The sequence below is a fragment of the Borostomias antarcticus genome (assembly GCF_949987555.1).
Source record: "Borostomias antarcticus genome assembly, chromosome: 17".
Lineage (NCBI taxonomy): Eukaryota > Metazoa > Chordata > Actinopteri > Stomiiformes > Stomiidae > Borostomias > Borostomias antarcticus.
In genome coordinates, this window is record NC_140250.1 from 24,535,193 (window position 1) to 24,561,590 (window position 26,398).

General features: G+C 44.0%; 1 protein-coding gene across 1 annotated transcript; it reads left to right on the forward strand.

Annotated features, from left to right (window-relative positions):
- Positions 1 to 329: 329 nt before the first annotated feature.
- Positions 330 to 26,398, forward strand: htr2aa (5-hydroxytryptamine (serotonin) receptor 2A-a; the record flags this gene model as incomplete). Its single annotated transcript, XM_084452132.1, has 3 exons — positions 330 to 786; positions 16,694 to 16,894; positions 25,584 to 26,398. The coding sequence occupies 3 exons, from the start codon at positions 330 to 332 to the stop codon at positions 26,396 to 26,398; spliced, it is 1,473 nt and encodes a 490-aa protein (XP_084308258.1).

The following is a 26,398-nucleotide window of genomic DNA, read 5'->3' on the forward strand; positions in this document are numbered from 1 at the left end:
TTTTGCTGCACTACTACTGTCTCTGCTGTGGCACTTTCCTTGGCACGACTCTTTGGTGACTACGTAACAGTCGTCGTTTTAATCATAGAGGAGTTCTGTTCTGCTTCCATGGGTACTGTTCATTCTCCAAGTTCATTTCTTCTCATTCCACGTCGTGATTCGTAAAGTGTACTGATGTTGGGCTCTAGACGCCATGAGGGATATGATATCTAGGAGGACCAGTTGTGCTTATTTGCCGTCCCATCTCACCAGGTAATCGACCAGAGCTGGTCTATCTTGGTTAAGGACGTGTGAAAAAGCAGCAAACGCCTAAAAACGGAGTCGACACCATGAACGAGCGAGCCGGAAACATCTCAGAGTGGCTCACCTCCGCCGTCGGAGCCACCGCGCTTTTGCCCTTTGACCCGTCGCCTTGGCCTCCCGGCGGCACTGCCGCCGACGGAGTCCTGGGAAACGCGGGCGGCAACGTTTCGGCGGCGGGGTGCGGTGGGAGCGACGCGGCGTTCTGGAACATGTCTCGCGGGGACGAGGGTTACGGCGAGGGGGCGAGGATCCTACCGTCGAGGTGCGCCGCCAGGCAGGCGTCGGCGGAGAAGAACTGGGCGGCGCTGTTGATCCTGGCGGTGATTGTCGTCACGGTGACAGGGAACATCCTGGTCATCATGGCGGTCTCGCTGGAGAAGAAGCTGCAGAATGCCACCAACTACTTCCTGATGTCCCTTGCCGTCGCCGACATGCTCCTGGGGATCCTGGTCATGCCTGTCTCTATGCTGACCATCATTTACGGTAATCGTATGTGTGTGTGTGTGTGTGTGTGTATGCGCGTTTGTGTGTGCGCGCGTGTACGTGCCAGATTATGTGCTGTAATGAGGGGTGTTTATGTTATTGTTGTTTTTGATGTTATTGTTGTTGCAATACACATTTGATGTTCTTCTGTCTTTTAGAGAAGTTTCAGAGTGCAGTTCAATCTAATTGTGGCTGTACGACAGTACCACTGCAACAGGGCCTCTGAGCAGTTTTAAATGAGCTATTAAATTATCAGGATCACTGTGGATTAACATGTCCAATTTCATGGCTGACTGGGCTTTGAGCTGTGTGCTTCAGATCTCATGTCCTATTTTTTGTCGCTGCCTAGTTTTGAGATGCTGCGATAGCAAACGCTGGTTATTAGAACAAATGCTTCATCAAAATGAATGTTGATTTGTGGTTTGATTAACAGCACAGTACCATTCATCATCCGTATGGCATGTATTCATCTGTGGAATTGCTTCCAGGCAGAGCATAGGCTGCATCTGGAGCCCGCTAGAAAGTTAGAAGCTGCCTGACCTGCCAGGGTGTGGATTCATTACTTCAGCTTAATGATTTATGGTCCATTTACCAAAGGTCCCTCTTGATCTACTGTACAGATATTTGCAAAACATAATAAGTACATGTAAACAATTACGATGCAATCACTGTAGATAGTTATTTTCCCATTACACCATTTCTAATTGAAAAGGTCCACGTTTCCCGATAAATAACCTTAAGGAACTCTTCTTAAGCAACCCTTTGTATGGGAGTTAAGAAGTACTTTGGAGATGAGTGAGAGTCGATAATCCCTCACCTCTCTCTCTCTCTCTCTCTCTCTCTGCCTGTCTTTACCCCTTGGTCATTTATTCCCTTGGTCATTTGCTCCCTCAGTTTTCCCCCACATCTCTCTGTTCGGTGTGTAAATGAGGAAAAGTAAAAGTCATTATTCATTGCCTTCATAGGGGGTTTTAAGCCCTAAGTAGACAACTCATTGGCATAAGAACAACCGTGTCTTAATTGGTCTTAAGGAAAGAGAAGAAGAAAAAAGCCGACCTCTGGTGCTTACAGTATTAGACGTTCTCCCTTTAGTGAGAAGACAAAAGAACTCATTAATCATTTGATGCCGACAGAAACTCTATGAACCATCTGTAATTATTTGCTCGTGTTGCTACACTGTCACAGTCAATTGTGTTCATTTGTGCCACATTATGGAGCAAACCCAGAGTTGTTTCTCATTGGTTGGACATAGTGCTCTGGGCCCTTAGTGCTCGTCGGCAAGAGACCTCAGTTGTTTGTTGACACCAGGAAAGGTATTATAAATGTCAATCAAATGGATAATAAAAGTCTTTGCAGAAATTACTACTGTATTGAAGGTAGGTGAGAAGGTGATATGACCCCTCTATGCCATCTTATTCATCCTATCCTATCAGATTATACAGTATAATGACACCCTACTGCATGACAGGCCAGTGAGCCATTCATTAAAGCCAAGGCACGGTCAAAATGAGTAGATATCAGACCTCACTGGCTGAAAATAATCAATGGTTCTTCAAAGACTGAAATAAATTTTAAACTGAGCTGTTGGTCATCAGCTGTGGAGGCCAGTGAAGACAGATGTTCTTATGGGCCACAGCCAGTTTCCCGTATTCTCCAAGACTGAGGAAATTACTATAATCTCTCTATCGATCTCCCTTTTCATTTCTCCCCTGTAGCTCTTCCCCCGCACCTTCTCCCATCCTGCTAACAGGTCCGCGTCTCCCTCCTGTCGCTTTGATGGCTGCTTCCCTCCTTAATTTTCCACTTCTTTCCTTTCTTGCTTGCTTGTCGTCTCTCCCTCTCCGAAGGCTGTTTGACAGAGAAAAACAAACAACGAGGGTTTCAAAAACTTCTGGTTTGCAGCTGAAATATTTGGCCAGCTGACATCGGGTTTTTGAAGGATCTACTTTCAGAGAATATTTTATCAGGCTGACGGGCTAGTGTGCTATTTTGGACATTTAGCCCTATTTGTGGTCTGTCTACCATGAACCTGAAACATAGATACCATAGAGACCATAATAATAACTGATTGATCCAGTATTGAGCTAGCTGCAGTTTTTCTGCAGGCTCTCACTGAGCTACAATGGAAGTCAATGGGGCATACGTAAATGCTTTGAAAAGCTATGATAAATGTGCTTTTCTGAGGATCAATAGATTTGATGAGCGACACAACATCAAACCATTGCAGCCCAAAGGAAACTTTTACTTTGATACAAAAACATGGAAGTGTTTTCCTCCGTCCTATAATATTCTAGCCTGGAAGCCAGACTTCCTCGCAAAAAAAAAGAATCAGTTTTGCGAAACATTGCGATCCGTGGAGAGCTGAGTGTGGGCTCATGAGATCAGGATGGTGACGCCAGGCTAATAATTTCCCCTGTTATCCAGAGATCCCGGTTCAACTAGGACAGATGTTTTATGTATACATACAGTACATTCCTCAGACAGGTTTTCTTCACGTGAGTCGATTTCCCTGAAGTAAAAATAGTGCCTACTGTAATCCCCGGAGAGGAAGGACTGGCTGTATTTAGAATAAGAGGAGAGGCGGCTTGACTGTGAGGAGAGAGAAAGGAAGAGGGATGGAGGGATGGAGAGAGACAGCTTGAGAGAGAGCTGAAATGATGTACTCTAAAAGAGAGATAGAGAGAAAGAGAGAGTGAGTGAGAGAGATATGTGAGATGGAAAGAGGTACGGATGGAGAGAGCTTGAGAGAGCTGAACGGTTGTACTCTTAGAGATAGATAAATAGATAGATAGAGAGAGAGAGAGAGAGAGAGAGGGAGAGAGAGAGAGAGAGAGAGAGAGAGCATATTAATGTTAGGAGAGGGGAGTCCTTTTGTTACAATGGTGGTCTAGCAACAGTTAACCTTCTCTTTACTCAACTTGGCGAGCATGTTGAATCTTCCATGGATCATCGTTCAGTCTTTGAGCCAATCAAAGAGCAGCATCTACTCTACAGTAGCTCTTAGCAAAGTTATTTAATTAACTAATGTAGCGAGTAGCCTAAAATCAACATTGTAATGTATTTATTTTAAACATTGCTAAGGCACAAACCGAGCTAATGAGTGACCTGTACTGTAGGCATGAGTCTGTGTGCCCGTAGAGACCCGTCTACATTCCCTGGTGATTGTACTGTAGATTGTATGAATTGAATTTGAATTTCAATTGAATTTTATTGAGGATAGCCCCTTGAGATGCATCGTCTCATTTTCGAGGGGGTCCAGAACACAAATACAAAGTACATACAAAAAGAAAACAAAATATCACACACTATACAAGACAAACTGTAACACACCAATACACACAAAGCTCGCCCACTCCCACCCATCCACATAGCCTGGTGTCCCATTCACACCACTGAGGCCCATGCCAGCCCATAGAGCAAAGAGTGAGCCAACATGGTCCGGATGGCAACACCAGACCACCCCCCACATCCCACAACTACAGATATAACACTAAGAACCAAGACGTAAGCAAAACATAACCCCAAAAATATTGGCAATGATAATAATAAAATAAGTAAAGCTAATCAAAATGTGAACACCATAAAGAAAAATTATTTAAAAAAAATAATAAAAATAAATAAATAAATAAATAAATAAATAAATCATAAACAAGATCAGATTGTTTTAAGATGAGAAAGTAAAGTATGAGATGGGGGGGGGCATTATCACGTTTTTCTCAGATCAGCAGACAAAAGGCAGAAAACAAAAGAGCAGCTAGTTCTCTATTGATCAAGCAGCATTTCCTCAGCATCTCCTCAGGAACACGACCGCACGACAAAACCAAATCAAACCCAAACAACACTATCACTATCTGCTGGGCGGCATGTAGCTCGAGAGGTAGAGCTGACTGGCTTGCCGGCTGGGGATCGGAATGTCCCTGGTTCGATTCCAGCTCTGTCCTATGGGTTTCCCCCATAACGAACCCGATATGAAAAAACATGCAGAAGAACAGATCGCTGTCACTGTCTGGCCCTGACGAAGACGGACAGGAGCACTTTGGTCCCCGGGCGCGTCCCCCTGCAGGTTGCCTACTGGCTGCTCCTGGCTGCCTCTGGGGAAAGGAAGACAGGAGGGGTTAAGAGCAGGAGAAAAAATACATCGGTGGACGCTCCAGCCGTGTGTGTGTGTGTTTCGCTGTGTGATGAATAAAGATGTTTGTTTAGTTTTCGCTCCTGAGGACCGGACGCGTGGCAACAGGTCAGCAAGAGGGAGGAGAGAACAACAGGAAGACTAACAGAGTGGAAAGAGAGATGAAGGGATGAGAACGGATGATGAATGGATGAGAACGGTGAGGGGGGAGAAGCGGAGAGATGGGGGGGGGGGGGTAATGTACAGTAAAAAGAAAGAATATACAGTAAAAAGAAAGAATATACAGTTAAAAGAAAGTGAGGCAGAAGGAAACTGGCAGATTGAAGTCACAAGAGAGGCACATTCATTTTCAGCAACCCCCCCTACCCCTCCAAAAAAACAACAAGGCACAGAGGACCAGAGTGAATTTCAGGATACAAAACAGAGGGGGGTAGAGTTGAAAGACCGCCCTGGCATAAGGGAAGGAGGTTGTTATGTCATTTGAGCTACTTAGCTGCTTTGTTTTTTTGGTGTGTGATTTCAAAAGTCCTGACGCCGGGGATAGTTTCCTACGGGGACATGGTGTTTATACGTCTGTGTAATGGCTGGAGACAGTGGGGGTTCGTATTCGGCCGGCTGTGGTACTCTATGAATGTAACAGTTGGAGGATGACGTGAATGTGTTTGTTTACCCTGGCTGGTGTTTATTTATCTGTCCCCCAGTCCTCTAACTGTGACTATTTATGTCACGGACACCATCACAAACACACGCACAAACACAAACACACACACGCAAACACACACACACATGCACACACGCATACGTTATAGCCTACATACATAATTCGCTGTAGCTGACTTATAAACGTAAGGGAGCACACACACACACACACACACATGCACACGGGGTCTAAAACATTCCAGAGTCCCAAAGTCCCAAATCATGCACAGGTCATAAAAGATGTGTGACATCTGGCCTCATAAAACACTTTCCACAAGAATAAACAAACTACCTGTTACAGCAGAGACTGCAAGATGAACACGCTGTAATTCTGCTGCTTTCTGTTTAGGTAGTCCAAACATCTGAAAACATGCAGATACACACACGCACACACACACACACACACACACACACACACACACACACACACACACACCCTGTACAAAAACAACCCTCAAAATGTACATTCAAGCCTCGAGTAGACATGGCTGGACAGTCAAGGACAGAGCTAACTGCACGGTCTGAAATGAACGCTGTATCCACGGTGATAGCCTGTCAGGCGTAAATGCCGTTACCAGGGCGATAGCGACGTCTGATGTGTATCTAATTGGCAAGCCATATGAATCACCTCCACTGAGTGTGTGTGTGTGTGTGTGTGTGTGTGTAAGAGAGAGAGTATGTGAAAGTCAATAAGACTGACAGTATAGTGTGAAGTGGAAGAGAAAGAGAGAGAGAGTTTGTTTGCTGTTTTTATTTTTTATTTTTTTACACTGCTAGTTTATTTCTGACTACTGTTATTATGGGCCAGGAAGCTCAGCTGCTGGAACCTCTTGTTGTTGCCAATATTCTGATTTTGAATATTATTATATCTGACTTCCCATACATGATAAATCACCAAACTTTGCACAGAGGTCCAGTCTTACAACGTGCCAGAAGTCCTCAACTGGCATTGTGGGCTAATAGTCTTAATGGTTGCACTACAGCAACCGTCTTAAGTTTAAAATTTATAACAAATTAGCTATACGAGGTAACTTTGCAACCACTACCAAAATATAGGCTCACGTGAGTAGAAACGTCAGTATGCTTCAAGTTGGCAGGAAGTCCATCACTCCGTTTTTCTCAAAAACTGTAAAACCTATTAAACCTATATCCTCCCACATTTTCGGTCAATTGACACAATTGCTACACTGCATCTTCAGACTGTCCTCCACAAACGATCTACAAATACCTTTGAAATATCAAAAATTGAGCCCACAGTCTATCAACATGTTTTAATGTAAGCAATACTGTATGCAGCTACTACAAATTCTCACTCAATAAATATCCAATGTTCATGAAAAAAATGACAAAATGTTCGATAGATAGATAGATAGATAGATAGATAGATAGATAGATAGATAGATAGAGAGATAGATAGATAGATAAATACCTGTAGATTAGATAGATAGATAGATAGATAGATAGATAGATAGATAGATAGATAGATAGATAGATAGATAGATAGATAGATAGATAGATAGATAGATAGATAGATAGATAGATAGATTAATTTAATTAGGGTCCAGGCAGAGTTGTGTATTTGTCATTCGTCTCTTCCTCCTCTTCCTCCACAACAGCTATATTCTGCCTTTGTTTTGACAGCTAATTTATTATAATCTGCCTTTCTGCTGACAGATAATTTATCATTTCAGTTAGCTGTTTCTGTTTTTTGTCCATATCATTCTATTATATCAGTCAACGACCTCACAGAATACAATACCTTTTTGTCTCCAACTTGTTTGTTGACATGACCAGCATGATAAGCAAGATGAAGTTGGGACATGAATTGAGAAAATAAATGGTGACTGTGGATTCAAAGAGAAAAGTAGACGATCGGCAAATTGGAGCTAACATTGGATCTTAGTTGCTAACCCAAAAAGCTGTTTTACGGAGTCCTGCGTTGTGTAGCATAGCAACAGAGCAACAGTATAAGTTTAATGAGGATACTGTAGCTGGACCATGGACTGCCAAAGATACTGTATCCTTTACTTAATTAGCTTCTCAGGATTAACGAGGTGGAACATGAGCTTGTGATTCTGAGGGGTTATGGCATGAGTGTGACTTGAATGTGAAATGCCAAACATGCTCAGAGGATAGCACCCCATTATTTAAATGACAAAACTAAACACACATCCTCCAGGTTTCAGCATTAGGCATGCACACGTGCCATTAAGTAAAGTAGGCTCCTGTATGCGAATGAGAAAAAACTAAAACAAAAAAACAACAAGCAGAATCCTCACACTGGAGCAAATGATGGACTGTTCCCATTCATTTATTTTAATGTTTTGATCACAGCCATCAGACTGATGCACTGAATGATGTAAAGTACTGCACGCGTGCATGAAAACACACAGGTGCACACACACACACACACACACACACACACACACACACACACACACACACACACACGCACGCTCCAAAACACACATGAAAGACAAACCTGAAATTGTCTGATAAACTCTGCCTCTCCATGGATGGCAATCAGGTTACACACCTCACTCTCTTCCACCCTCACTCAAAGCTCTTAGAAGTTAACTCAAGCGCTCTGTGCCACTGCTTCCAGACGCTGGAAAAGTCTTTTCTGTATCTCAGCGTCTCATCTCTCCCACTAATAAAGAACACAGGGGACAGGTTGCAGTGAAACTCCAAGGCTGACCAATCCAGCCACCTCAGATTAGATCTGACGGGAGCTTACAGTAAGCTCCGTGAGGCCCGGCAGAGGATTTTATGGTTTAATTTTCAAACAACTAGCCTACTATAACACTCGGTAGGTTTGAGAAGTGAGACTAAGCTGTTCAGAAAAGTTTTTCATTGCCTCCGCCCAAAGGGGTTCTCACCTTGGCATGCTTCAATAGGATACTTTGAGATTTGTCTCATATTTGTTAGGTGCACAAATCGTGCAGCTCTACCTCCTGAGCATCCAGATCCACATCGATAGGAAAAGGGATAAGTGATCCTTGCAGTAATGTCGAATGCTGACAAAGTTTCAAAGTTTATTTGTTCATCTGATGCAGAGTACAGAGTTATGGATAATGAGAACCGCTCAACGTCTGGCCCTCTGTTCCCAAGCAACCATTTGCGATTCGATCAAACCCACAGGCAGACTGCCAGAACAAACATAGCTACAATATAAGAGACACGGCAGAATAATATATTTAAAGGGAATGTTGAAAGATGATTCTGCAGTCAGTGTTGTCAAGAGATATGAAGAATAAATATCCAAAATATCTGTTTTTTCTGAAAAAAAGTTTTTTTTCACTTCACATATTTGGACAGTGTGATCTGGTACAGTAGAAGGTCTGATCTTACCCAGCAGGGGCTCTATGAGGGCTTATCAGGCTCCTCTTCTAATCTGCAAGGTGCATGTGTTTCTTCCAGTTTCACTCTGGTGTCAGTGCTAGATTCATCCAATTCGCCTTATTTACCTCAGCTACCAGGTCAGTCTGACGTAATTAGGGGTGCGGATGCAGAAGTACCCTTTGACTTCAATGTTAAAAGTTCACTGTAAAAACATCACTTCAAGAACCAAAATAGTCTCATCATTACCAGACAGATTGTTTTTCACTGTGTTGTTTTCGTGTTTGGAAATACATGGAGGTGAATGGGCCATAGTTGCATCACCTCCATGTATTTCCAAATGCAGAAACAACGGCAGTGAAAATTTTTTTACAGTGAACTTTTAACATTGAAGTCAACGGGCACTTCCGCATCTGCACCCCTAATTACGTCAGACTGACCAATATGGCAGCTGAGGTGAATAAGGCAAATTATATGATTCCATACCTACCGTTTGGATATAGAATCAGAATCAGAGGATCAGAGTTTGTTTATTGCCATTGTAGTTTTTCAACATACTAGGAATTTGCTTTTGGATGTGATGCATAACATTGAGACAGCATTTGAGACAGGACATTGCAAAGACAGGACAGTGCAAAGACAGGACAGTGCAAAGACAGGACAGTGCAAAGGGTGAGTACAAAATGCGAGTGCAAAAAAACAAGAAAGGGATCAGCTAAGAGAGAAGAACAATATTATGCAAAGTTAGTGCAGTCATTGTACTACTACTAGATGTAGTTTTTTTTTTTTTAAATGATTAGGTCTGGATATACTGTAGGATTATTATGAATGGGCAAATAACAGAGATACTGTAGCTACAGATAGCTGTAGCTGCAGTAGGATACGCAGGACTCACGTTCCCATGGCGACAGCCGTCTGAGGGGCAGCTGGCTGGTCAGACTGGTTAGTTAGACGGTGATCATAGGTTCATGTGATCATCTGTAGGTTCATGTGATCACCTGTAGGCTCATGTGATCACCTGTAGGTCCATGTGATCATCTGTAGGTTCATGTGATCTGTAGGTTCATGTGATCACCTGTAGGTTCATGTGATCACCTGTAGGTTAATGTGGTCATCTGTAGGTTCATGTGATCATCTGTAGGTTCATGTGATCACCAGTAGGTTCATGTGATCATCTGTAGGTTCATGTGATCACTTGTAGGTTCATGTGATCATCTGTAGGTTCCTGTGATCATCTGTAGGTTAATGTGATCAACTATAGGTTAATGTGATCATTTGTAGGTCCATGTGATCACCTGTAGGTTCATGTGATCACCTGTAGGTTCATGTGATAATCTGTAGGTTGATGTGATCGTAGGTTCCTGTGATCATCTGTAGGTTCATGTGATCACTTGTAGGTTCATGTGATCATCTGTAGGTTCCTGTGATCATCTGTAGGTTAATGTGATCATCTGTAGGTTAATGTGATCATCTGTAGGTTAATGTGATCATCTGTAGGTTCATGTGATCATCTGTAGGTTAATGTGATCATCTGTAGGTTCATGTGATCATCTGTAGGTTCATGTGATCACCTCTAGGTTTATGTGATCAACTGTAGGTTCATGTGATATGATTTATCTGTCTGTCTCTCTCTCACACATCTAAGTCACTCTTATGCTCTTGTTCTCTGCCCACTGCCACCCCATCCTCCTCCTCTCACACTCTTGCTCTCTCTCCCTCCCCTCTCTCCCCCTCCCCTCTCTCTCCCTCCCATCTCTCTCCCTCCCCTCTCTCCCCCTCCCCTCTCTCTTCCTAATTAGCTCCACTGCTGGTCCCTCTTGTTATTGCCTCTTTTCTTCTTCTTCTTAGGAAGTCTGACTTCCCATACATGAAAAATCACCAAACAGTCCAGTCATGTGCCAAAAGTCCTTAACTGGCATTGTGGACCAATAGTCCTGATGGTGGCGCTACAGCAACCGTCTAAGTTTAAAACTTCGAAAATACATAACAAATCAGCGGTACGTGCTATCACTTTGCAAATACCGCCAAAATGTAGGCCCAGGTGAGCAGAAATGTGTACTTCGAGCTGGCAGGAATTATGAGGTCCATCACTGTTTTTCTCAAAAACTATAAAACTAAAATTAAACACATTTTATTTTTTCAATTGACACATTTGCACTGTATCTTCAGACTGTCCTCCACAAACTCTCCATTCAGGATTCATGAATCAAAAATTGAGCCAACAGTGTAATGTTTTACTGTAAACAGTACTGTATGCTGCTACTCCAAATACTCAGTCAATAAATCTCCAATGTTCATTAAAAAACTGACACTTTCATGTCATAGTAGATGTAATGGGAAATTTCAGAATCTTATCTCAAAAACGGAATTTTTGACAGTAAATTCTGAATTCTTCCTCATGAAAGCTATTGCTGTTGGTGGAGAAGAAATACACTAACCACAATCATATAGTGCAACAGTGGCATCACTGTTGGCAACCCCACCCAAAATGGCCGACTGTAGGACTACAACCGGCAACTACAACAAGCCAAAAATACCATTATATAGATTAGATAGATAGATAGATCAGTAGATCCATAGATCTATACTAATGCCTACTCAGGCATTGTGCTATGTGGAGGCTGACACATCCCTCAAGTTTGTTTGTTTATGAGAAGGCCAAGCAAAGGCCAATCTGCCAGCTTCTCACTTGGCAGGTAGCACAACAAGATTGAGCTTGACTTTCCCTTGTTGTCTAAGGTTGTGAGTTCAAGCTCTGGGTGATGCAAAATAAACTTTCTAATGCCTACTCAAGCATTGTACTGTGTGGATTTGAGACACAAATGAAGTTTCAAACAGAACTTTTCTATTCTGACACCATTTCGAGCATCTGCTCCTCATCAGATCAAATTTGACCTGACGAGCAGAGGCTCAAAATAAAGTTTAGTTTGGAGCGTACGACTATGCGGCTTCTATTTCTTTTCATTTTCTATTTCTTAACCCAGCACGCCAATAAGTGATGTGGATATTCTACCTAATTTTCATGTAATGTAAGACAGTTAAAATAACTAGAGTCTGGGCAGCCCTCATGTATTTGTCAATTGTCTCCTCCTCTTCCTCTTCTTACTCCTTCCTTCTTCTTCCTCCTTCCTTCTTCTTCCTCCTTCCTTCTTCTTCCTCTTGGTTCCTGGCGCGACTCACTGGTGCGCAGCAGCTTTAATTACTTGTTTGCTTTTGCGTCTACAGTATGTTCCTCCCTCACTGTGCTCTATAAATTAAACAGCCACTATTTGTGGTTGAAGATGACAGATTGGCCAATTGGTAAACGGCCTCCCACTCACTTCTTTCTCTTTCCCTGCACCTCGCTCGATCTCAGGGTCTCCACCTTGTCCTCCTGCACTTGCTGATGATGAATACATCCATTTCATTATCATCACAAACACTTTCTCCAGCTGCCTCGGCCGCAGATGAGTGTTTCAACAAGATATGCGGGTGGTAATAAGTTGGATGCTGTTCATATCAAAGGATGAAGGCTTTTGCTCAAACAGTCACACATTTCAAAGGAGTAGGCTTGGCATATATCTCATAAAATCTCTCTTACATTTTTACAGGCCTAAATACAAAAATGGGTCAATTCCTAAAAAAAACAACTGTTTTATCTGATAGTGGCAAACTTAGATTATTGTCCAAAAATACAGTAAGTAACATGAGCTGACATTATTAGCCTACTTAACACCTCAAAATGGTGTGCTTACATTTCACAAGCTTCCAGGCTCTCTATTTATTTAATGCATTCATTGAGTGATATGATTTCGTCATTCTACGTGTTAACAGTTGGAGCTTCCACAGTACTTTTTACATTTTTTAAATTTATTTATTTTGCCTTTATTTAACCAGGCAGGCGTTTAAGAACAAGTTCTTATTTACAAAGGCGGCCTGACAAAAAGCAAAAAGCCAAAAAGAGCTACTTTCCTAAGGTGAACGCCACGCTAGCACAGCAGTCTGTGATCTTGCTGGGATAATAGCTGTACACGTTCTGTTAATCATTTTAGACACGACAGGCGTGAATACGTTTGTGATGAGGTAAACAAGATGGAGTTCCAGAGAGAGCATGACTTGGTTTGAAGTCACAAACTCAACAAATTCTTTCACAAGCTCTGGAGAGTGTCTTGTAGTGTTTGAGGTGTTGATGAAAAGGTTAATCTACTCTGTGTAGCCATGCATATCTTTCTCTCTCTCTCTCTCTCTCTCTCTCTCTCTCTCTCTTTCAATCCTCAACCATTCCTCCCTCTCTCTCTATCCCCAACCATTCCTCCATCTCTCTCTCTGTCTTTCTCTCTGCCTCTCTCCCTCTCACTTTCACCCCCCCCCCCCCTGGCACTCTGTTTGGTTTTAATGATGTGCAAACCCAGCTTTGGTCAGAAGCAGAGAACAAGCCTTGAGCTGTCAGCAACTTGGAGAAGGCTGAGCGAGAAAAGCTCTTTCATTAGTCTCCAGGGCTCAGTTTGAAGCCCCTGCCAGTGCCTGTCAATATCTGCATGACAATACACAGCCTTGGTGGCAATGGCCCCAATCTCTCTCTCTCTCTCTCTCTCTCTCTCTCTCTCTCTCTCTCTCTCTCTCTCCTTCGCTCTGTCAATACCACCGTTTTGTTGCCTTCCGTCTTGCCTTAAACAGGGTGACCAGACAGCCGTGAAAAAGGCCAGTTTAGTGGCCGCAGTGTCAAGCGCTTGCGTGCGCATGTGTGTCTCCGCACAGTGTCTAAACAACAGGACTCAAAATAGTGACACAGCGGGTCCTTTTCATTACGGACGCTCGCGGATCTCTGTGAAAGCCTCAGGACGGGTCAATGATTGTGGCTAGTCTGGCTGGCCAGGAGACCAGCATTCATCAGGCTCAGTGCTTCTCTTGCCACACGTACGGCTCCTACTCCTATGGGTAGGCCTACACTGGGGAGCTAGATGGGAGCTAACGCTAACCCTGTTAGCATTCATTCGATTTTAAGGAAGGGGGGGGGGAGGCCCCGCGGGAGCCACTGATGACATTCCATGAAAGGAACCTACTCTGAAAACATGGGCCAGATAATTTTATTCCCCATTTGCTTTTCTTTCTGCCTTTTTTTTTTTTTTTTACTGTTCTCTTGCTCCATGTGGGGCTTCAGAGGGGAATAATAATAATAATAATAATAATAATACATTTTATTTGTAACACACTTTTCATTTAAAAATCTCAGAGTGCTACAGGTTTAAAAGCATAGCATAACACAACACAACTGAACAAAAAGAACACAATTTTAACAGTCAAATGCCTTTTTAAAAAAGGTAGGTTTTTAGGCCTGCTTTAAAAGAGTCCAGGCTCTGAGCTGCCCTCAGCTGGGTGGGGAGGCTGTTCCAAAGCCGCAGTGCGGCCGAGCAGAAGACTCGGTCCCCCAAAGTGCATAGCCTGGCGCTGGGGACCCGGAGGAGCAGACTGTCTGAGGGCCTGAGGGTACGGGAGGAGGAGCAGCAGACTGTCTGAGGGCCTGAGGGTACGGGAGGAGGAGCAGCAGACTGTCTGAGGGTCTGAGGGTACGGGTGGAGGATTGTGGAGTGATGAGTTCTTGTCGAGGTGCATATCCGTTGATGCATTTGTGGATGAGAAGCAGGATTTTGTAGTTGATCCGGGATGAGACAGTGAATTTGAATGAAGTGCAGTGCGTGTAGAATCGGGGTTATGTGCTCATATTCACAGACTCTCATCAGGACCCTGGCAGCGCTATTCTGGGTGTATTGCAGCTTCTGGATGCTCTTACCAGGAATACAGATGAAGAGATCGTTGCAGTAGTCCAGTCTTGAGGAGATGAAGGCATGGACGAGCTTCTCTGCATCTGGCAGGGTGAGGGAGGGACGGAGCTTGGAGATGAGGTTAGAGTTAACCGAGGAGCAGGCTACAGCAGCTCTGCCATCTCTCTGTGTCTGAGTCAGAGTGAGAGGTAAGCATGTTGGAGGGGGGGGGTCAAGGTTTAGAAAGACACTGCACAGTATCTAAAGTGAGATCCTAAGCCATAACTTGTCCCATTGGAAAGGAGGTGAAGAGAGAAGGAGACAGACAGGGAGGCAGAGAAAAATGGGAAGGAAAGGGAAAAGGAAGAGAGAAAGAAAGGAAGAAACTGAGCGAAAGAGAGTGACAGAAAGAGATAGATAAATAGACAGCAGAGAAAGGGAGGAGGAAACAGACCAAGAAAGAGAGGGAGATAGAGAGAGTCTGTGACCATGACGCTGATGATGACTCCAGGGGTGTAATTTCCACTGGGGATGGGGACATGCCCCTTCCCTTTCTCAAAATCCCATTAGTATACCCTTCACTTTTTACAGTCTTAAAAATAAGGAGAAGAAGGCATGCACTAGCACCCCCATGGAAACAGCGCCCGATCACACTCCCTGTCAAACTTTCAACCACCCCCCTCACTTCTCTCACACTCTCATTTCAAACCTATTCAAACAACCAGCAAGCAGCTCAACAGTTCATAAACATGAAACGGCAACGGCAGTTAAATTTAATGTCTGTTTTTCAGAGATGGCATGAAAAGATAGAATGGAAATGTGAGTTTTTTGACTAGTGGTGGTAAAAAAATACCTCAAAATGTTCACACTCAAAAATTGAGCTGATTGTGTGTGTCCCCCCACACACTCCTCAAACTAAAGGATGCCCCTTGGATGACTCACCCAGCCCAAATAAAAGTTTACTTCCACCTGGCGGAGTGAGAGAGTCTGTGTGACCTCCTGATCGGAAGAAGAAATCCAGGGGATAATGTTATGAGGAGAGGGAAAAATGGAACGGCCACGTCTCAATGTTCAATTCGTGCCAAGAATGACATTCTCCTATCTCCAGTCAATCTGCCAAGCCTTCATTATTATTGTTGGCTCTGTGTGGAAATAGCAAGATGCTGTATTTGTGGAGGTGTGTATAAACTGGGTTTATCCTGTTCAGTCTAAGATGTGACAGTTTACTGTATTTGATTTGGGAATTAGTATTAACGCCCCAACTGTCCGTGTGGGGGATTAGCATGGAGTTATAGGAGGCTGTGCATTCTGAGAAGGCTGTTTTGCAGTGTGTGCGTTTGTTTGTGTGTGTGTGTGTGTCTGTGTGTGTCTGTGTGTGTCTGTGTGAGTGAGATATACAGTATGTGTAGATAGAAACAGAGAGAGTGTGTATGCACAATACATGTCTGTGTATTTATTTCCAGTGTGTTTTGATTTAAGGTTTGGAGCCTCTGGATGACTTCCCTCTCCATGAGTCATTCCATTTTATGTCTTTTGGTCACCCAATTATATGCTTTTTAGTGGATATAACTACCCAACAAGACCATGAAAAACATAATGATGTCTCCGCAAATGGTTTTTACTGCCAATACCAATATCATTAAAACAAATGTGGCGGGTGTTAAAACGTCCATATAAATGTTCCTCTTGTGCCCTGGCTCACCCATTAGACTGTAGACTGTGTGAGCAGCTACAGTCTGGACTTCTTCAGTACCAGTCTTGGTTAACAGTCTTGCTTTCAGTCCAATAGGTGGTATGATATTCATAACTGTCAGTGTTGACAATCAAGTTGACTTTATATCATTAAATACCTATCCACATTTCAGTCTTGACATTCAATAACTTCCCACATCTCTAGCTGATTTTGTAATTAGAATCGTGGATGGAAGAACTACTATACATCAACTACTGTAGCCTACATTCCCCAGAATTCACTTCATCCCTTCCTTCTGTTTCCTAGACTACTGGTGGCCCCTCCCCACCGACCTCTGCCCAATCTGGATCTACCTGGACGTTCTCTTCTCCACCGCGTCAATCATGCACCTCTGTGCAATCTCATTGGACCGCTACATCGCCATCCGGAACCCCCTCCACCACAGTCGCTTCAACTCGCACACCAAGGCCCGCCTCAAGATCATGGCTGTGTGGACCATCTCTGTGGGTAAGGAGACCACAGACTGTGAATAATGCTGTGAGGTTACAAATTGTGTGAGTCACCTTCACTGAAATATGGGTAGGCTAAGGCAAGATGACATATCATTAAAACCAAACAGAGAGGAAGGTGTGTGTGTGTCTGGGGGGAGGGAGGGGGGGGGGGGGGGTAGAGAGAGGAATGGTTTGGGAAAACACATTGATCCTGATAAAAGAACAAATTATGCTGTCTGCTGTGGTAATCAGCTTTAGAACTAAGGACAGTAAGTGCTTTGAGCTGTATCGTGTGATCGTGTCCTACAGTATACAATACAAATAAATCACCGGATGCATTACAACATCAACATGAACAAGGTCAAATGAAAGAAGAAAAATGTCGACTCAACCAGTTTCTTTCTTACCCCAAAAGAAAAACAAGACTTGTTTCGGAAATAAAATCATAATAAAAGCTTCAGCTTTTTAACAGTGGACAGAATTGTTTGCCTTAAAAGACAAGTGATCATCAATACAAGACCCAAGGTATTTAAAAGTGGATACAAGCTCTATTTGTTGACCATTACTGGTGACAATGGCATCAGACAGATTTGACCTTGTTGATTTGGATGGTGAATTCACAGAGAGGGAGAGAAAGAAAGAAAGAAAGAAAGAAAGAAAGAAAGAAAGAAAGAAAGAAAGAAAGAAAGAAAGAAAGAAAGAAAGAAAGAAAGGGGAAAGGCATATCCATTCTGCAAGATTCTGTCTGTGTGAATCATTCTGAACTCTACCACAGAGTACAGGTGTGTGATTATGTGCTCCTGTGAGTGTGTGTGTGCGTGCTGTCTCCCGGTGCCTCGGTACAAAGGCCCAGCTCCAGCTAATCACTAAGGATTTCTCTATCCTAAAGCTCAAAGAGTATTACTCCTCACTTAGATTCTAAAGAATAATTATTTAAGGGTTAGGGTTCATGTCTTCATCCCCATGCCCCCCTGCTCTTACTCATAATTACCCTCTGACTGTAACATTGAGTCAGTCAGACAGGTTATGAGTCACTTACAGTAGGTTCACGACAGTTCAACTCTGTAAGACTACTGTTGGTGGGGTTGCTAGATTTAAATTTCATAATAACTATACTTTTACTGTAAGGTGTTATAATGTGAGTCTAGACTCTAGAGTAACCATTTAGAACCTACAGTATTCAGCATGCATACTGTAATGAGTACTGTACCTAACCTTTTACAATTACAGTGAAGCAGTAATACTTGCCCCCCTGGAAGATAAGTGAGAGGTGACAGTAGACTATTATCTTTAAATGCTGAATTTCAATTTATTAACTTGAATAAAATGTGATTAACTGGGCATCGTACCGAATCATGAAATTATAAAATATAATCCACAACATTAAAATAAAAATCCCTATTAGAAGGAGAGTGACTAAATTGGCCAGTTCTAGCACCCTGTTCAGTCCTGTCCTGACAACTCCAACAACTCTCAACCGATGGTTAGATTGTCCTCAGCCAGCTAGTAGCTAGTTCTTCACCAGTAGGCAGCACTGGATTGGAGCAGTTTGTTGAGCTTCTACAGGCAATGGCCTGGGCTCCCCCTGGGTCCAAATCCTCTCATGGTTGGTTGCTCCTGGATTGTGGCATCCACTCGAGCAAGTCCCAATAATGTCTCAAATACAGTACCTCAGCTTCTATCCTCTAGATCCTGGCCTCAACCTCCTCCTTCTTGCTAAACATCATACCGGTTCCAACCCAAGTTTCGGATAAAACAATAACATCAGCATTCGTTGAGTTTATCCAGACCTTTATCATGTCCATCTTGTTAAGTAGACTCCTTACATTTATATGAATTATTCCAAGAACAGTTCTAGATTTAAAATCTGCTGGTATGTGGCAATGTGCTGGTGTATCAGGGCCTGGATTAAACTCAACATCTCCCGAAAGCAATAACAATAGTATAAATGTTTAAGCCTGGTGCTATAACCTTTTACATCAGTCACTTGGCTGGGGGGGTATATGTTAACAATAGAAGAGGTTGTAGGACTACAAAAATGCTCATTTAAAACAAGAAGACAGCAAGACTGAAGAGACATATCAGTTTTAAGCAACCACTTGGAAATATCCAAAGACACCCTTACCCGTTGCTCAAGGGAAAATATAAGAGTCATTCGGCAACAGTCATTGTGGGGGAAAGTCAAGTAATCATAGATAGTTTTGTGGCCTACCCGAAAAGACACATCCTCCTGAGACGGTGTTACAGGAGGAATGGCACACATATGGGGCCATCCAGCTGACCCACATAAAGAAATGAAGCACAATGCAATGATTAGCGACATTGTGGGCTCGGCCTGGTGGTGCTAGCCGGCTGCTGGGTCCTAGGTCTGGTGGTGCTAGCCGGCTGCTGGGTCCTAGGTCTGGTGGTGCTAGCCACCTGCTGGGTCCTAGGTCTGGTGGTGCTAGCCACCTGCTGGGTCCTAGGTCTGGTGGTGCTAGCCGGCTGCTGGGTCCTAGGTCTGGTGGTGCTAGCCACCTGCTGGGTCCTAGGTCTGGTGGTGCTAGCCACCTGCTGGGTCCTAGGTCTGGTGGTGCTAGCCAGCTGCTGGGTCCTGGGCTCAGCCTGGTGGTACTAGCCGCCTGCTGGGTCCTAGGTCTGGTGGTACTAGCCGGCTGCTGGGTCCTGGGCTCAGCTTGGTGGTACTAGCCAGCTGCTGGGTCCTAGGTCTGGTGGTACTAGCCAGCTGCTGGGTCCTGGGCTCAGCTTGGCGGTACTAGCCGGCCTCTCACAGCTAAGCTGCTGCTGGAGCCTGGGCTTGGGCTTAGCTCACTTGGGCTTAGCTCAGAAGTTAGGTCTGGTAGCTCGGATGAAATATCAAGTGTTGCAGTGTTCAGATTTACCAGAAGTTAAAAATATCAGCTACTCTGTTTAAAATGCAACCTTAGCAAAGAGTATAAAGATATAAGATGGTCCAAATCATGGTAAAAACAAGAAAAAATAAATAACAAGTAACAAACAAACACTAAACAGAGACACAATGCCAAGCTACCATCTTGGATTGTAATTGTGATGAATGTGTGAAGAGTTTAGCTACAAAGAAGGACTGAGAAGAAGAAGAAGAAGAAGAAGAAGAAGAAGAAGAAGAAGAAGAAGAAGAAGAAGAAGAAGAAGAAAAAGAAAAAGAAGAAGAAGAAGAAGGACTGAGAGGGAGTGAGGGAAAGAGCGCCTCAGGTGTTTCTGCGATGTGAGCCCTTCAGGGATGGGGTACGACTCTGTATCACTCGATGGGGGCGAGGCTAGGGTACAATCAAGAGCTGATAATTGGCTGTTTTCTGCTTGATATCCAGCTGACCGCAGAGGTCAACCGTGAACGTGAGGAAACGATTGGCTGGCCTGCCAATGGAAGTTGCTGCACAAAAGTGATGGGGCACAAGTGAGAGCAGTGAAGAAAGGAAACAACGTCATACTGAAGTCCTGCTCCTCATGCCTTGGATCACACCCAAACGTGTGGACCCACACAACAACAGCTCAATTTGTTGAAAAAGACAAAAAGTTTGAAGTACGTACTATATTTTACATAGTTCTAGTATACTACATCAAAATTGTCATAGCATGAAGAAATCTAGTATACTGTAAATCCTCGGAACCATAGGCTACTAATTTTCGCTCCAAAATCCAGTAAGTGTTGAGAGGACTATTCCAGAAACAAGATGGCGATATGAGGCAAATATTGTGGTATGTCACTGTGCACTTCCCAGTCAGGAAAGTCAACAGAGTCAACGGCTGTGTCCCAAACAGCTAAAATGTTGCCTATTTAGGCAGCATTCGGAGGCAGGGAGGCATCAAGTCATGTCCCAATCGAATATTCACAAAAATGCTGCCTGCTTCTTCTTCGTCGTGTGGGTAAGGTTGGTTTGCCCTCTCCACCCAGGCTGGTGGGAAGGGAGGATGTTTTATTCCATCATGGGAGAGGAGGATGTTTTATTCTGGGTGGGAGAGGAGGATGTTTTATTCCATCATGGGAGAGGAGGATGTTTTATTCCATCATGGGAGAGGAGGATGTTTTATTCCATCATGGGAGAGGAGGATGTTTTATTCCATCATGGGAGAGGAGGATGTTTTATTCCATGGTGGGAACTTATTTCCAAAAAAGAATCCCTCCACTGCACAAGCCTCTCACAACCCCCCAATAATAATAATAATAATAATAAGAAGAAGCCCAAGCTACAGAGTGGCAGTAGGCGAGTGCGACTGCCCGGCTACAGTAGTTCAATTTTGTTGTAAACAAGATCCATACTGTATGTGAGCCATATTTTCCGTCACTTTCGCTGCATGATGTTGGATAGCATAATAGAATGATCTCACATAATAACGTTTTCATGGAATGGTACCTACTAAACAGTATGCACTGTAGTATGTTTAGTATGCAGTATATACTATTAGTCATATGTATCATGGGTATTCGGACACATCCACAAACTCTAATTTGAGTCTGTCTTGCAGCCGGAGGTCTGTGTGCTTCCTGTACCCCACACCTCATTAGACCACTCATTTGTCAGTGTGCCTGTTAATGGATCCAGTCATGTTGGGACTCCGGATGGCATCATGAGGAAAAATGAATTCATGAGTCAAAATGAGTCATTGCACAGGTTCCAGGCCCTGGGCTAGGCTAGGCCGTTACAGGGCGTTAGGGTAAATCCGGGAACGATTGCAAAAGGCTATACTACAGTACATTATGTTAAAGGAGTAATAAAGGGAAAATGCATGTTTAGCCCTGTTTTAAGGTTACTTATGATCATATACAATGGTTCAGATCAAAACGTTGGTCATACAATGGATGTGGGTGGGCACCTTGAAAAATCTTTCAAAAACATGTTAAACTCTCGATTTCAAAGACAAGAAGCTCACAGAGGGGGTTATTGGTGTCCGTTGGTGTTCTGACATCAAATTCGCCGCAAAGTATGAATCCTGTAGGGTTTTATTGATCATTTTATGAAATCCATTGACTTGTATTGAAGCGACCGTTGTAGATGTGTAGATCAATCCGCAGAGGGGATTCAGGAAGCGGAACTACTTACGGTAGCTATTGTTATTGTTGTTGCTAGGCTACCTAGTTTGCGGAAGTTTACACACGTATGTGCTGCGACTAAATAGTTCTATGCTAAATATTTAAAAAAGCCTTTCCAGATGAACTAGAATCTTACTTTATGGCGAATTATATGTCAGAACGCCAACTAACACCTCGGTGAGTTTCTTGTCTTTGAAATTTAGTGTTTAACATGTTTTTTTAATGATTTTCACGGTGCCCACCCACATCCATTGTATGACCAAAACGGTGGTAGAGCAATTATCAGACTTTCTCAAAAGTGCTAGTTTTGTCAATGTTTTGATCTGAACCATTGTATATGATCATAAGTAACCTTAAAACAGGGCTAAACATGATTTTTCCTTTACTACTCCTTTAAGATTTAATATGATAAAGTATGCCTGCCTGTGAATGGACTAAGATTATGCTCCTTATCTCCATGTAAATTGTGTCTGCCTCCTCCCCTGTCCTCTTGCTGAATGAGAGTGGATGAGTCCCAGCACAGAGCTGATGTATGAGGTCTGGGTTTGTGCTGTCCGATGCTGTTACACAAGTATCTCATCTGATTAGAGCTAGCACACTGACTTACACACTGTCACACTTGGGGGAATATAAACATGCATACAGTATGCACCCCTCCCATTCTCTGTCTGTCTGTCTGTCTGTCTGTCTGTCTGTCTGTCTGTCTGTCTGTCTGTCTGTCTGTCTGTCTGTCTGTCTGTCTGCCTGTCTGCCTGTCTGTCTGTCTGTCTCTGTCTTTCTCTCTCTCTCTCTCTCTCTGTCTCTCTCTCTCTCTCATACTATTTAAGTCTTTATTTAGATCAGCATTTTCAAAATACATTTCAGGGGCCCAAATATAATTCCATTGCTGTCATGTTGTCACACACGTACGCACGCACACGCACACACACACACACACACACACACACACACACACACACACACACACACACACACACACACACATGGCATCAAAACAGTTTGGGATTTAAATTAAAGACTTGGGTGTAATTACAAACAGCTGGCAAACAGCACTCACTATCTTGCAAACTCACTTACTCAACGTGGTGAAATAAACAGCTTTCTGTCCACAGGGGAAAACTGCCAGAGGGAGTGTTTGAGTTGAAAACGTTTCATACAGGATAAGACACAAGAAAAAAGTAATAGTTTAAAAAGTTTGTTTTTATTGCAATAAAATATTAAATCTGTCTCTCTCTGGCACAATCATTTAGGAGCTGTGATGCAGTGTTCTGTGTTATTCAGACCGACAGGTGCTGGAGGCTTCCCCCAGTTCCCCCATGTCTCTCCCCATGGACACAGACAAATGTCAGCTACATTGTGAAAGCCTCCTAATTGGGCTATTACCATAGTCTTGATTCTCTAGTCCAGTGAGGGACACATCGCGCTTTTTGCCTGTAGAGGCATCACGCTCATTGCCTGTAGAGGAAAAAGATACTGTAACATCCACATTAAGCCGTGTGGACTTGTATGACTGTTCAGTTCAGAACTAGCTAGCTAATTGTCACGCAACCACGTTGTAGCGCTGCCCGTGAATTTCACATTTCTGTCCATGAATTAAACAGTGACACTTTCAGCTTGTTCTGTTCCAATGTAAGTACAGTAGCAGGGCTACTATTGGCCTGAAACACCGTTTTCCAAATATTGGTTTGAAGGTGTTTGGATTAGAACCTCCTCTGAGGCAATACAAAGTCAAGCTTGTAAAAACACAGCTTTAGACTGAGTAGAATGAATAATGTCCCTCAGCCCATAAATGACAACTCAAATATGTCTGTTTGGCTCCTTCAGCGTGTTTCTTTGATTTGGATCGTCTGGTCCATTAACTATTTCTGTGCTCAAAATGATTAGGAGCGAAGGCATGCAGCCCGGGGGGAAAAGGAAAATGGAGACGCGTAAATGAAGGATTCCATGAGGAAACGTTTGATTTGCAGTTGAAGCCCCTCCGGCTTAAGAGCTTCTCTATGGAATATCTTCCCCTTCAACACCAACCGCCATCTTCCACTCTATAACTCCCACTGCGCTCTTTTGTCACCTTTCTTCTTTGGGTGAGAGGAGACTGTATGTTGCAGGTAGGAGGGGGAAGGGAAAGACTAAATCTGCCTTTGATTTCTGAATTCTCTGAGCGGGACCAGATGATGGATGCTTGAGCCCCTAAATTTGACAGCGGTGCAACGAGAGAAGACAGACTGGGGCCTTATCGGAGGTACACAGAACTGGGAAACCAAGACAAGCCCACAGATACTACCAGTTTCCCATGAATAAGGGAGCCACCTCATCATCCTGTCTGCCACTTTGTCCTCACTAAAACAGCAAGTCCAGCATACATACAGTACACATACACACACACACACACACACACACACACACACACACACACACACACACACACACACACACACCACAGTCTCGGAATTTTGCCAGCATGGTGATTTAATATCACAAAGGTTCTGCATCAGAACGCTTGTCCTCAAGCCTCGGGGTCTGTCTATGAATTCAAGTCGGGAGACATTTCAGTTGGAAATCGTCACTAGAACAGCAGCAAAAACTGACGCTACCAATCAGAGCCACTGCCTACATCTCCAATAGGGTGAAGGACTTGAGTGGAGAATCAAAACACTGAAAATGCACGACTCCTGCATGTCACTGCCCCATTAGGAAGGGCGTCCCTAAAGACGTTGGATCAGTTCTTCGATGCAGTTCTTTTTTTCAATCTCTCAAACTGTTTCCACTCACTTCTAGTATCGAAATCAGGATGAATGCCCTCAGTCTCTAGTTGAGTGTAACGTTTAGAGAGCGACTTGTGAGTTTAAGAATCCAGCAACCGTCTTCGCCATATTTATCTCCCCTGGCACACAAGCCCCTATGGCTTCTCCAAGAGCAATGGAGGATGTGAGGGCCACAGATGCATCTGTCCCTCTCCCTGTTCTCACAAACCCAGTTACTGGGCAGTGACGATGCCTCTAATGCAAGGTCTGTCAGGGGAAATTGCTGGGTTTATCTGTACTCACAAGCGGCCAGAAGAGATATGAGGCCCATTGCATTACTGGTGCCAAGTGATTTATGATGGGAATGAGCAACATGTTGGTAATAGTTCTACACTGATACACAAGGCTCATCTGGAATCAGTTTTACCTGGCAGTTGAGGTTTCTAAACTGGGTTGCACACGATCACATGCACTGTTAGAGTGTGTCTAATACATTTTGCAGATGTGATAACTGCAAATCAGCCAATTTATCGGTAAGACAGGTGTTGTACAACACATTTGATCCAAAAATTACATCAACTTTCTGCATTCAGCACTAAGCCTAGCCAGGCACTTTGCATCATCATTCTGGTCACTATGCATCTCTATGGTAACTAGGTTATGTTCTGTGAGAAAGGCGGTTTTTTAAACCAATCCAATTCAGTAGGTGCAAGAGAGGTCTGCGACATCCCAATCCCACATTAAAAAAGTGTCTGACTTATGGTATTTTTGAGTAAGACGTGTTCTTAAATACGACACTTCTTATATTTGCCTTAACTGATCTCTGCCCCTCCCCTCCCAACTCCCTCTTCCCCCATTCTCTCTCTTTGACCCTTCTTCTCTCTCTCTCTCTCTCTCTTGCTCTCTCTCTACAGGTATCTCTATGCCAATCCCAGTACTGGGCCTGAGGGACCACTCCAAGGTCTTCAAGGAAGGCAGCTGCCTACTGACTGATGACAGCTTTGTCCTGGTGGGCTCTTTCGTGGCCTTCTTCGTGCCCCTAACCATCATGGTGGTCACCTACTTTCTGACCATCAACGCCCTTCAGAACGAGGCCACCCTCTGCCTGGACCAGCTGGTGCCACGCCCCAAGTGGACCACCCCCTTCGCCCTGGGGTTCCTCCCCCAACCCTCCTTCTCCTCAGAGAAACTCTTCAGGCGCTCCATAAGCCGCGAGGGGGTCGCGGGGGAGTCAGCAGGCAGCACGGCCAGAGGCCGGCGCACCATGCAGTCCATCAGCAACGAGCAGAAGGCCTCCAAAGTCCTGGGGGTGGTCTTCTTCCTGTTCGTGGTCATGTGGTGCCCGTTCTTCATCACCAACGTCCTGGCGGTGGTGTGCGACCCCGTGAACTGCGACCCCGCCCTCATGGGCGGGCTCCTCAACGTGTTCGTGTGGGTGGGCTACCTGTCGTCGACCGTCAACCCGCTGGTGTACACGCTCTTCAACAAGACGTACCGCGCTGCGTTCTCGCGCTACGTACGCTGCCGCTATCAGCCAGAGAGGAAGCCGCTGCAGCTCATACTGGTCAATACTATCCCCCCATTGGCCTACAGCTCTACCCAGCTGCAACTGGGGGACCTGGGGTTGTTAAGGAACGGGGCGCACCCGCCATATGAGGGGAAGGCCGAGTCGAATCCGGGCAAAGATCTGAGAGACAGAGACAAAGATGAAAACGTCAGTTGTGTGTGA